At 47.9% G+C, this 13,330-nt stretch overlaps 1 protein-coding gene across 1 annotated transcript in view; it reads right to left on the minus strand.

Moving 5' to 3' along the window:
* Window positions 1–475: 475 nt before the first annotated feature.
* The window catches only part of LOC131999471 (immunoglobulin gamma-1 heavy chain-like), a 17,885-nt gene continuing 5,030 nt past the window's right edge, over window positions 476–13,330 (minus strand). The window contains exons 3-4 of the mRNA XM_059372171.1: window positions 11,909–11,949; window positions 476–685 (exon numbers count right to left, since the gene is read on the minus strand). Of these exons, the coding sequence (XP_059228154.1) occupies window positions 476–685; window positions 11,909–11,949 (251 nt within the window). The remainder of the gene's footprint in view (window positions 686–11,908; window positions 11,950–13,330) is intronic.

Raw genomic sequence — 13,330 nt, forward strand, 5'->3', positions numbered from 1 at the left:
GCGCCCGAGTGTCCTCAGGAGAGTGATCCAGGGGCGACCCGGGGGCAGGTGCTGAGGAGAGTGATCCAGGGAGGACCAGGGGCAGGTGCTGCGGAGACTCATTCCGGGGCGGCCCAGGCTCCGGCGCCGGCGAGTCCGAGCCAGGCGGTTCCGGCCAGTCCCCCAGCCCGCGCGGCCCAGCATAAGGACGCCGAGGCCTGGCCCAGGAGAGGCGCAGGCGCAGTGCAGACGACGTCCGCACCCGGGGAGAGCCCGCGGAGGGGCCGCGGGAGACCCGGGGCGGCAGCGGCCGCGGGAGCAGAGGCCCGGGCGCCCGTACCGTGGAACGCAGGTGCCGGGAGCTGAGGGCCGGCCGGGGCGACGGTAGACCGGGGCGACCCCGCTGTGCGTGCCGAGGGCAGCGTCCCCGGTCCATGCTCCGGTGCAGGACCTTGGCGGGCAGATGCAGGGTACAGGAGGCCTTGACCCAGCGCAGTTACAGGGGAGGGTCGGCGCAGGCCCAGGACAGGCCCAGGCGAAGCTGAGGGACGTCCATGGGGCGCAGGTACAGGCGTTGTTGGTCACCGGCCAGGGGAGGCCCAAGGACAGGTGAAGGGGAGGAAGCCCAGGTACAGTCGGAGGCAAAGTCCACAGCCAGGGAGGCCCAGGGGCAGGTGCCGCAGATCCAGACCCTGGGGAGGCCCCGCTGCAGGTTGCACGGACGTGCAGGCCCAGGAGAGGTCCAGGGTCAGGTAAGGGGAGGCCCGGGCCCAGGGGAGGTTCTAGTGCAGGTGCAGGTTGTACAGTTACGGGTGAGGCCCGCCCCTGGGGAGGCCCCGAGGAGGCCCCCGAGAGGACCAGGGGAGGCCCAGGGGCAGTAAAGTGTGATTTAGAAGCCGGGAGCTGAGGTGCAGGTACCGGGGTCCAGAACCAGGGGGTCCACATCCAGGTGAGGGCAGGTCACACCCAGGGGAGGCCCAGGCACATATTCGTGGGAGGTGCAGAGCCAGGGGAGCTCCCAGGATGGTCCGTACTCAGGGCAACGCCATGTACCCATGAAGGGGTGGACGGACCCAGGACAGGCCCAGACTCAGGAGAGGCACCGGTGGAGGCTCAGGGGAGTCTAGACCCAGGTGAAGCCCAGGGACATCCCAGGGACATCCCAGACACAGCCCCAAGCAGGTGAGGCCTCCTATTCCTTCTGGGGAGGCCCAGGTATAGATTAGGGTCGGGAGGAGCAGGGACAGTCCGGACTTCAGGGAGCCCCACATGCAGGTGGAGGTCGAGAGCCAGGGGAAGCCAAGGTACACAGGGACGGTTGGTCCAGACCCCGCAGAGGCCCAGGGACAGCGCAGGGGAGGCCCAGGTACTCCTTCAGGGGAAGCCCAGCCCTCAGGAGGCCCAGGGGAGGTAAGGGGAGGCCCAGGTGCAGATGTGGTCCTGGGACAGGACACCAAGGACCAGACTCAGGGAGGCCCGCGTATAGGTGGAGGGGAGGTCCAGACCCAAGGGAGACCCAGCTGCAGGTCCAGCAGTTGTCCAGACTCCGTGGAACCCCAGGCGCAGGGGAAGGGGAGTTCCAGGCCCTGGGAAGGCTCAGGGAAACCCAAGAATGGGTGAGGCCCAGATAGGCTTTAGGGGAGGTCCAGACCTAAGGGATGCCGCGTTACAGGTAAAGGAGTGGTCTAGTCTCAGGGGAGAACCAAGAACAGGGCCAGGGGAGTCCCAGGTTCAGGTGAGGGGAAGGTCTAGGCAAAGCCCAGGGGAGGCTCACGTGTAGGTGAGGACTGGGGAGAGGGGCATTGTTAGTCTAGACTTAAAGGATGCACAGTTACAGGTGCAAGAGAGGTCCAGGTCCAGGTGCAGTTCTCAGCAGAACTTCCCGGCATAGGGGAGACCCAGGGGAGACCCAGGTACAGGTGAGCCCTCTGACACGGTCATCCAGACTTAGGGGAGGCCCAGATACAGGTTCAATTGAGGCCCAGATGTAGGTGATGTGGTCGTCCAGACCCAGGGATAATGAGGTATAGGTAAAGGGGAAGCCACGACCCAGTGGAGGTCCAAGGGACATTTAGACAGAGGGCAGGCACATGTCCAATTGAAGGGAAGGTCCATTTCAGGAGAAGACCAGGTACATGTGAGTAGGAGGCCCAGGGGAGATGAGGTCCAGGTATAGGTACAGGGGAGGCCCTTAAGTGCATGAGGCCCAGGTACAGATGCGGTGGTACTCCAGGTACAGGTGCAGGAGAGGTCCAGACTCATGGGAGGGTCAAGGGATGTCCAGGTAAAGGTGCAGGGGAGTCCAGACCCAGGTGAGGCCCAGGGATAGCCCAGGTATAGCCCAAAGCAGGTGAGACCCAGATACTCTTTCAGGGGAGGCCCAGGCCACAGGAGGCCCAGGGGAGTCTTAGGTACAGATGAAGGCCAGGTATTGGTAGTCCAGACTCAGGAAGGCCCAGGTTCAGGTGCAGGGGAGGTCTAGGCCAAGGGGCGGTCTATGGGAAAGTACAGTCCCAGGAGAGGCCAAGGTGCACCTAAAGAAGAGGTCCAGACCCAGGGGAGACCTAGGTTAAGGTGTAGGGAGGGTTTATACCCAGTGGAGGCACAGGTGTAGGTGAAGGTGAGGCCCAGGCAGAGGGGAAGATCAGGGGCGGCCCAGGCACAGGTGATGTGTATTCCAGGAAAAGGGTAGGCCCTGGCCCGGGTGCAGGTGAGGCCCAGGTATAAGTACACAGGGGTTCACATGGGGGGGGCTGCTGAGAGAAGGCCAGGTGAGGCCAAAGATCAGTTGAGGCCAATGTGCAGGTGCAGGTGCAGCCCAGGCCCAGGGATAGCCCAGTTTCAGATGCTCAGGTGCAGAAGAAGTGGTATTCCAGACCCGAGGAGGCCCAGGAAAGGTGAGAGGAGGTCCTGACAAAGGAATGGTCCAGGGGAAGCCCACGAACAGGTGAGGTCTACGTAAAGGATCAGAGGATGTCCTGACCTAAGGGATGCCCAGTTACAGGTGAAGGAGAGGTTCAGTCTCAGGGGAGGTCCGAGTGCAGGTGCAGGGGAGGCCCAGGCAGAGGGGAGGCCCAGGGGAGCCCCAGGAGCAGGTGAGGCCCAGGTGCCCTCCTGCACACCTGACTGGGGTTGCTGCCAGAACTCCAGAGCCCCCGTGAGGGTGACGTTTGCTGTGGCTGCTCAGGACCCTCACCTTCTCCCGAGGCCCCCGAAGTCTTACCTCTCTGTCCTTCCAGTGGCCCCTGGGCTTAGACTCCATTGTGAATGTGGGTGATTCTGAGTGGGTTTAAATGCTTTCCTCTGGACACTCGTTGTCTCTCATCCCTTCTCTTGACCACCAGAACTTCTAGAGAGGGCTGCCCAGGGCCTGGCCAACATTGGCGTCTATTTGTCTCAAGTTCCCCATGGGATTTTGGAGCTGGAGGGCTGGCCCTCTGTTGGACCCCCCACACCAACTGCCCATATCCTGTGGGGTTCAGGCTTTGACATCACTGCTATCTGGCAGATGGGGAGGGCCTCTCTGAGTCTTGTCCCTCCTGTGGTGCTCATCTTCTCTGCCCAAGGGGCCCATGTTGGTGCCTTTGCTCCTTCATCTTCTGGGGGGTGTTGGCTCCCTCTGGGTCCCTGACCCTCCCCTGAGTTCAGTCCCAGAGCTTGGTGGGGCTCCCAGCACCACGAATGGTCAGTGTTGAAAAGGTATTTCCACTGTTTTTTTTTTTTTAAAGATTTTATTTATTTATTTGACAGAGAGAGATCACAAGTAGGCAGAGAGGCAGGCAGAGAGAGAGAGAGAGGAGGAAGCAGGCTCCCTGCTGAGCAGAGAGCCCGATGCGGGACTCGATCCCAGGACCCCGAGATCATGACCTGAGCCAAAGGCAGCGGCTTAACCCACTGAGCCACCCAGGCGCCCTCCACTGGGTTTTAAGGTCTCATTCCAAAGGCCGTGGCTGCCCATGGCAGCAATTCCAAGTGAGGAAGTAAGCAAGGAAAAGCCTGAGTTCTCCCTGCGTCCAGCCTCCTGGGCTGGACCCCTACTATGAGCTTGTTGGATTCTCAGGATGTGTGTTCCAGAGATGCTCTTCCTGTGGACCCCACCTGGCCCCGAGGTTGGGTCCTGCATTGCTGCCTTGTGTGGCATTGCCCAGAGGGAGGACCCTGTAGAACCTCCCTCCACAGAGGGGGCAGCACCTCCCTGGCTAAGCCCCCAGTCTCTGAGAGCAGACCTTGACGAGCCCTGGGAGGAGTGGTGCTGCATCGGGTTCCTTTTGGCCTCCCCTGAGCTCCTGACCATCTCAGAGGAGGGCTCTGTACACACAGCACTTCTCATTGGTCCCATCCATCCCTTGAAGGACATCTCAGGTCCTTCTACAGTTTGGCTATTGTGGACATTGCTGTATGACATTGGGGCTCACATATCCCTTCTTTTCACTGCATCTGTATCTTTGGGATAGATAAGACCATAGTCTTAGTGAACCAACAGATGTTAAATTAGGTGTACATTAAAACTACATCAAAACCTCAGTACTGCATAATAATACACATTTATTTCATTCACATGACTTGGCTGGGTGTTCTGTTGACCTGGGATGGAGTAACCCACATAACTGTAGGTCACTGGGGAGCCACTTGTCTTTGGGATAAATACCCAGTAGTGCAATTGCTGGGTTGCAGGACAGTTCTATTTTTAATGTCTTGAGGAACCTCCATAATGTTGTTGAGAGTTCCTCTTCCTAGTTATACTGTTGAGGGATGGTTGAGTGAATGAACAGATTCTACAATACCAACCACAACCCAAGTACAATGCACCCTAGAAAAAAATCTGAAGTGGTTATTATGCCTCCATCAGAAAGTATGAAAACCCAACTTTTGTGTCAACATGGATGGGACTGGAAGAGATGATGCTGAGTGAAATAAGTCAAGCAGAGAGAGTCAATTATCATATGGTTTCACTTATTTGTGGAGCATAAGAAATAACACGAGGACGTGGGGAGCTGGAGAGAAGGGAGTTGAGGGAAATTGGAGGGGGAGACGAACCATGAGAGACTACCGACTCTGAAAAACAGAGTTTTGAAGGGGTGGGAGGTGGGAGGTTGGGTGAGCCTGGTGGTGGGTGTTAAGGAGGGCATGTATTGTATGGAGCGCTGGGTGTGGTGCATAAACAATGAATTCTGGTACACTGAAAAGAAATTAAAAAAAAAAAAAACAACCTAAAAAAATATCTGAAGTGGTTAGAAGCTACCACAGAAAAGCAAACAAAGCCAGAATGGAACAAAACAGTATAAAAGTATAAAGGGGGGAGGTAAGACAGACTATAATCTCACAGAGTGGACAAAGCAGGGTGATCCACTTATTCCTGATTGAATTTTGGTGTGTGTGTGTGTTAGAAGACATTATATCCCAAAATTGCAAAGAAATCAAAACTCAAATGTAAAAATAAAATCGAATAGAGAGAAAAAAGGACTAGAATGAGGGGTAAATGTATAAAGGTAGACATAAAAAAAAGATAAAAAGCAAATTTAAAAACACAAATTGGTAAAATAAGAATCTAGTTGAAGTGGGAAAAAGGTAAAAAAGAAAAAAGAAATGGAACATTTCAGACTGAAGGATCAATAAGTCAGGAGGAAACACTCTGAGCTCAATATACTATCTTCCCCTGGCTTTGAAGTTTTACAGTCTTGGGGGATCCACGAGCTTGTCATTCACCTGTTCTTTCTTTCTTTCTTTTTTTTTTTTTAAAGATCTTATTTATTTATTTGACAGAGAGAGATCACAAGTAGGCAGAGAGAGAGAGAGAGAGAGAGGAGGAAGCAGGCTCCCTGCTGAGCAGAGAGCCCGATGCGGGACTCGATCCCAGGACCCTGAGATCACGACCTGAGCCGAAGGCAGCAGCTTAACCCACTGAGCCACCCAGGCGTCCTCATTCACCTGTTCTTAAGCGTTGCCTCACCCTTGTCAGGAGGATGGGTTCAATGTGAGCTGCTTGTGTGGTTTTTGGTTCCTGGTAGCTTTCCCTGCCTCTCCAGAGGGTCAGAGCAAAGACAGCCATGTCTTTGGTATCTGGCCCAAAGCTGTGAGACCACAGTTCCTCCTCTTCAATAAACCTCTGCGTCAAACCATCTCCACTTCTGTGTACACCAAACTCTGAAGACTCCCAATGTTTGTGTCCACGGCAGTTCTCCCCCAGGGAGTCCCAGGGAACTGCAAGCATATCTGTACTTTGTGTCTTTGCAGCGGTGAGTGGTTGTGGGCTAGCATGTGCACCCTACTACTCTGCCACTCCCTGCTCAGAGCATAATGCTGCCCCATTGTCCTTTCCAGGGTGGCTGCCACCCTGAGAGCTGTTGCCCAGGCATGGGGCAGCCTTTTTGTCCCTGCCAGGGGATGGCAAATGGCTTCCATGTTCCAGTCCTTTTCAGGGTGCTCAGGCATAAAGAGATCACCTGACTGGCCTGTTCACAGTGTATTGTGACCAGAGCTGGGAGTCCCTTCTGGGCTGGCTGACTGTAACCAGTTTCCCTGCTCCACTGATTGGGCACTCTTCGGTCCAGGCATCCCCAATCTTTCAGTGTCCCCTAGGATCCAGAGACCACAATGATCCGCCTAGAATTCTGCCCTTTTCACCCCTTGAGCCCCTTTAGAAAGGGATGTTTCTCATTGGAGCAGATTTCCAAGGGTTCTGATTTTGCACTCCTGTGTTATATCACTTTCCAGTAGCCAAAGTTTAGATGCTCCCTCCCCCCTCCATTTATCTTCCAATATTTCCTATAGATTCATGACTCCACACCTCCTCACTTGCAAAAAACAGTCATTTTTCTGCTTGTGAAGTTCTAGATATATTTCCATTTTTTGGGTATAATATGTGATTTATTTTTCATTAACATATAATGTATTATTAGCCCCAGGGGTACAGGTCTGTGAATCACCAGGTTTACACACTTCACCACACTCACCATAGCACATACCCTCCCCAATGTCCATAACCCAACCACCTTCTCCCTCCCCCCTCCCCCAGCAACCCTCAGTTTGTTTTGTGAGATTGAGTCTCATATGGTTTGTCTCCCTCCTGATTCCATCTTATTTCATTTTTTCCTTCCCTACTCCCCAAACCCCCCACATTGCCTCTCAAATTCTTCAGATCATGGAGATCCAGATATATTTTCTTACATCTCAGGCTGAATTCATGGGTGTTCAGAATGGTGTGATAGATATCCAGCTAAATTCAAGGGACCAGATGAAATGAGGTCCCCTACTCTTCTGTCATTTTGCTTCCCCTTTTCCCTTTTATTTCTTTCTTTCCTCCTTTCTTTTCTGGACACAATGACTAGAAGGAGAAATTCATAGCAAAAGAAAGAACCAGAGGTAGTACTCTCTGTCATGATTTTGTCAATACAGATATAAGTAAGATGTTGGAACTAAAATTCAAAATAACGATTTTAAAGATACTAGGTGAGTTTTAAAAAAACACAGAGGATACTAGAGAATCTCTTACTGCAGAAATAAAAGAACTAAAATCTCATCAGGGCAAAATTAAAAATTCTATTACTGTGATGCGGTCATAAATGGAGGCTTTAACAGCTAGGATAAATGAGCAAGAAAAGAGAGTCAGTGATATAGAAGACAAAATGATGGAAAGTAAGGAAGCTGAAAAAAGACAAAAACAACAACTACTGGATCATGAGGGGAGACGTCAAGAAATCAGTGATACCATAAAGTATAATAACATTTGAATAATAGGGGTCCAAGGAGATGAGGGAAGAAGGAGATGGGCAGAAGGCTTATTTGAACAAATTATACCTGAGAACTTCCGTAATCTGGTGTAGGAAATCCCCTTCAATATCAATAAAAATAGGTCAACAACCAAACCTATAATAGCGAAGATTGCAAACTTCAGAGATAAAGATAAAATCCTAAAAGCAGCTGGAATAAGAGACATAGACATATAAGGTTGGCAGCAGACCTATCCACAGGGACCAGGCAGGCCAGAAAGGCCTGCCATGATATATTCAATATGCTAAATGGGATAAATATGTGGCCAGAATACTTGATGCAACAAGGATGTCATTCAAAATAGGAGAGATAAATAACTTCCAGAACAAACAAAGACTAAAAGAATTTGTGATCACTAAATCAGCCCTACAAGACTTTACAGGTAACAAAATGACATTAAGTTAATCTCTTTCAACTAACCTGAAAGCAAATGAACTAAATGCTCCAATAAAAAGGCACAGGATATGAGACTGTAATAAAAAACAAGACCCTTTGATATTCTGTCTATAAGAAACTCATTTTACTTATTTATTTTTGTCTTTCTTTTTAAAATTTATTATTATTTTTATTAACATATAATGTATTACTAGCCCCAGGGGTACAGGTCTGTGAATCACCAGGAAAAAACTCATTTTAGACCCAAAGACACCTCCAGATTAAAACTGAGGGGGTAGAGAAGAGTTTATCATGTCAATGGAGTTCAAAGGAAAGCTGGAGTAGCAATCCTCATGTCAAAGAAGTTGGAGTTTGAACCAAAGACTGTAGTAAGAGAGGAAGTGGGATGCTATATCTTACTTAAAGAGTCTACCAAACAATAAGATCTAGTACTTATAACTATTCATGCTCCTAATCTGGGAGAGGCCTTTTACATCAACCAATTAATAATCAAAGTAAAGAAACACGTAGATAATACAATAATACTAGGGGACTTCAACACCTCATTCACAGCAATGGCCAGATCATTAGAACAGAAAATCAACAAGGAAACAAGGACTTTGAATGACACACTGGAACAGATGGACATCACAGATATATAAAGAACATTCCATCCCAAAGCAACAGAATACACATTCTTCAAAACTGCACATGGAACATTCTCCAGAATAGATCACAAACTGTGCGATAAATCAGGTCTCAAAGGATAACGGAAGATTAGGATTATACCCTGCATATTTTCAGACAACAATGCTTTGAAACTGGAACTCAAGGTCAAGAAGAAATTTGGAAGGAACTCAAGCACTTGGAGGTTGAAGAGCATTCTGTTAAAGAATGAATGGACCACTGGGTTGCAAACAAGGAATCATGGGACACTACATCAAAAACTAATGACGTATTCTATGGTGACTAACATGACATAAAAAAAAAGGGAGAAAATAAAATAAAATAAAATAAGATACATGAATGAATGGGTTGACTAGGAAGTTAAAGAAAATTTTTAAAAAATTCATGGAAACTAGTGAAAATGAAAACGCAACTTTTCAAAACCTTTGGGAGGCAGCAAAGGCAGACTTAAGAGGGAAATATAAAGCAATTAAAACATTTCCCAAGAAACAAGCAAAATCCCAAATACACAAGCTAACATTACAACTAAAGGACCTGGAGAAAGAACAGCAAATGAAGCCTAACAAAGCAGGAGAAGAGAAATAATAATGATTACAGCAGAAATCAATGAAACAGAAACCAGAAGAACAGTAGAAAAGATCAATGAAATTAGAAGCTGGTTCATTGAAAGAATGAATAACATCGATAAACCTCTGGCCAGACTTATTCAAAAGAAAAGAGAAATAACCCAAATAAATAATATCATGAATGAAAAAGGAGAGATCACAACCAACCAAAGAAATACAAACAATTATAAGAACTTATTTTGAGTGATTATATGCCAACAATTTAGGCAATCTGGATGAAATGGATGCATTCCTAGAAACGTATAAACTACCAAAAATGAAGCATGAAGAAACAGAAAATCTGAACAAACCAATAACCAGCAAAGAAATTGAAGAAGTAATAAAAAATGCCCCTTTCCTGCAAAAAAGATCTGAGGACCAATGGCTACCCAAGGGAATTCTACCAAACTTTTAAAGAAGAAATAATACCTATTCTCCCGAAGCCATTTCAAAAAATAGAAACAGAAGGGTGTGAGTCATATCCTCTGTCATTGAATGACATGATTCACACACTTGAAATAATAATTATATGAGAAGGGAGAACTTTATAAAACTGATGAATAAGTGGGAAAAACCACTTATTTTAAAGCACAGGTTGAATACAAGTGGCTAACAGACACATGAAAAAATGTTCATCATCACTAGCCATTAGGGAGATTAAAATCAAATCCGTATTGAGATACCACCTTAAACCAGTTAGAATGGCCAAAATTAACAAGACAGGAAACAACATGTGTCGGAGAGGATGTGGAGAAAGGGGAGCCCTCTTACACTGTTGGTGGGAATGCAAGTTGGTGCAGCCTCTTTGGAAAACAATGTGGAGGTTCCTTAAGAAATTAAAAATAGAGCTCTCCTATTACCCTGCAATTGCTCTAGTGTGTATTTACCCAAAAGATACAGATGTAGTGAACAGAAGGGCCATCTGTACCCCAATGTTCATAGCAACAATGGTCACAGTTGCCAAGCTGTGGAAAGAGCAAAGATGTCCTTCAACAGAGGGATGGATAAGGAAGATGTGGTCCATATATACAATGGCATAGTATGCCTCCATCAGAAAGGACGAATACATGTTTATAAAAAATAAAAAATTAAAAAAGAAAAGAAAAGATGAATACCCAACTTTTGTATCAACATGGACGGGACTGGAAGAGATTATGTTGAGTGAAATAAGTCAAGCAGAGAGAGTCAATTATCACATGGTTTCACTTATTTGTGGAGCATAAGGAATAACATGGAAGACATTGGGAGATGGAGAGGCAAAAGGAGTTGGTGGGAATTGGAGCGGGAGATGAACCATGAGAGACTGGGGACTCTGAGGAACTAACAGGGTATCAGAGGGGAGGATAGTGAGGGGATGGGTTAGTCCAGTGATGTGTGAATAAGGAGGGCATGTATTACATGGAGCTCTGGGGGTTATATGCAAACAATGAATCATGAAACACTACATCAAAAACTAAAGAGAGTTTTGAAGGGGTGGGGTTTGGGTGAGGCTGGTAGTGGGTATTGTGTAGGGCATGTATTGCATGGAGCACTGGGTGTGGTACATAAACAATGAATTCTGGAACACTGAAAAGAAATTAAAAAAAAACCCTAGGAAAAAAATAAACATTAAGTCTAAAAAAAACAAAAACAAAAACAAAAACCCAAACCCAAAACCAAAACAAAGAAACCTAATGATATTCTGTATGGTGACTAACATAATATTAAAAAACAAAAAACAAAAAACAAAACAAAAACTAACGATGTGGGCACCTGGGTGGCTCAGTCAATTCAGTGGCTGCTTTTGGCTTAAGTCATGATCCTGGAGTCCTGGAATCAAGCCCTCATATGGGGCTCATTGTTCTCCCTCTCCCTCTGACCCCCTCCCTGCTTGTGCTTGCTCCCTCTGTGTCTCAAATAAATAAATAAATACCTAATTACAAAAAAAACCCTAATGATAAACTATATGTTGACTAACTGCACATAATAAAGCAAAAAAAAAAAAAATAAGGTGTTCTTTTACGCAAACCTTTTTACCTGTGTTTTTATTTCAGTATATTTGGACTCTTCAAACCTTCCCCTAAAAGACTGGGGTCCCCATGAGAATATGATTCATTGTCCCAAACTTCTGGGGAAGAAGTATGATGAAGGCAGGGGAATCCATGTACTTCATATCTCCTTAGCCCATCACCACAGCTTCCCCTGCCCCAGGGTTTCTGGCACAACCAAGATATGGGTTCTCACACAGTGTGTCTCCCACAGTGAAACATGGCCATGTCCTCCGAACTCAGATTGCTCAGCTCCATGTAGGCTGTGCTAGCAGATGCGTCTGCCATCAGGGTGACTCTGCCATGGAATGTCATGCATAACTTGTGGCACCATCTTCATGGTCAATGAACCCACTCCATTCAAGCCTTTGTCCAGGGGCTTGTCACATGCAGTGCATATAGTAGTCAGTGACCATGTATCCAGATGCCTATGGCAGACCTTCCTGGATGCTTCAGCTTCCTCACCTCAGCCCCAGACTGCATCAGCTGCACCAGGGAGTACACGCCTTTGGAAAGGGAACAGGTGGGGATGAAGTCATTCTTGACTGGCCTTTGACCCCTCCTCAGCCCAGAGACTGAAAGTCCCTTACTTGTAGCCAGTGCCATCAAGATGAGGATTCTCCAGCTCCAGGTCATGGTGAGGGGCTGTGCTCTCAGAGCTACTGTAGTGGAGAGGTGCCATTGTTGGGGAATGCTCTCAGGCCACAGGCATCCTCATATCTAACCTTGCGGTACCTCAGATCATTTGCATATTCATGAGGCAGCGTATCCCATACTCAAAACCAGACCCATCAAGATAAGGAGCAGATAGACATCATAGGGACCATGGTCAGTAGGACGTTGAGAACCCAAGTCATAATCTTTGTTTGAGGTCATGTATACCCTGCCAGCTCCCTGAACTGTGTGCCGAACTTCTCCCACTAAGGGAAAAGAACCCACAGGAAATTATCCTCATTTTGGAACCAACTTTGAATGACAGAGAGACCGTCTGAACCTGTTCTTGGCTCTAAAACCTGGATGTTTTATACCTGGATCAGTGTGTCTCCAAAATGCTGCATCCAATGAGCAAATAATGCATTCAGTCCTCCATCTCTTTACAGTTAAGATATCTAAAAGCCCTGGAATATCATCCTTTTCAAATGTGCTTTTCATTGCTTGGAGTTTGGTAAATGTTCCTGATAGAACAGGATATTTACACACCCTTTAGCACTGCTTGTCCTACCCATATTTAAATTATTTTCTGGAAAAGGAGACCCCAGTTTCTGAGAGGAAAGACTTCCCCAGACCCCTGTGCACCTGCTCCTGGGGCAGCAGCCCTCTGCTGTGGGGTCCTGAGTATTCCCAGCAGCTGACACCACAGCCCTGAAAGCAGGACCCTGTCTGGGCTCACAGGGTATTTACTGCAGTGTCTCTACTCCAGGATTACAGGGGAAGGAAAGCAGAATATGCTACCCCACGTGTGCCCTTGGATTAAATGTACTTGAGAAATAACCTGTACAGAGACACGCTGATCTCCTCTGTCCCCCTGAAAGCTGGACATGAGTCTCCTATGGGAAAGGCACCCTCCTTGGACCAGGATGAGACAGACGTCCTTAGCACCAGAAATGGGAGTTTAAGGCTCAGAAGACTGCACAAATGCACCTTACTTCCTCACTAACTTGAATTTGTTAGTTTATGTTTCCAGAACAGAAATGTCACACACAAAAAGCCAGAGTGGAGGAGATGAGTATCCTCCTGGATTGGATGAAATATCTTCTCACAAGAGCTTGATGTTGTGTGTAGAGGGTCTTCATGGGTCTCCTTCAAGGTCAGCAGTGCTGTTGGGGCCTGGGAGCACTCTGGTGACAGCAACAGTGTGCCATCCTCCAGCCTGTACTCAGGGTCATG

This window comes from Mustela nigripes, chromosome 13 (assembly GCF_022355385.1).
Source record: "Mustela nigripes isolate SB6536 chromosome 13, MUSNIG.SB6536, whole genome shotgun sequence".
Classification (NCBI taxonomy): domain Eukaryota; kingdom Metazoa; phylum Chordata; class Mammalia; order Carnivora; family Mustelidae; genus Mustela; species Mustela nigripes.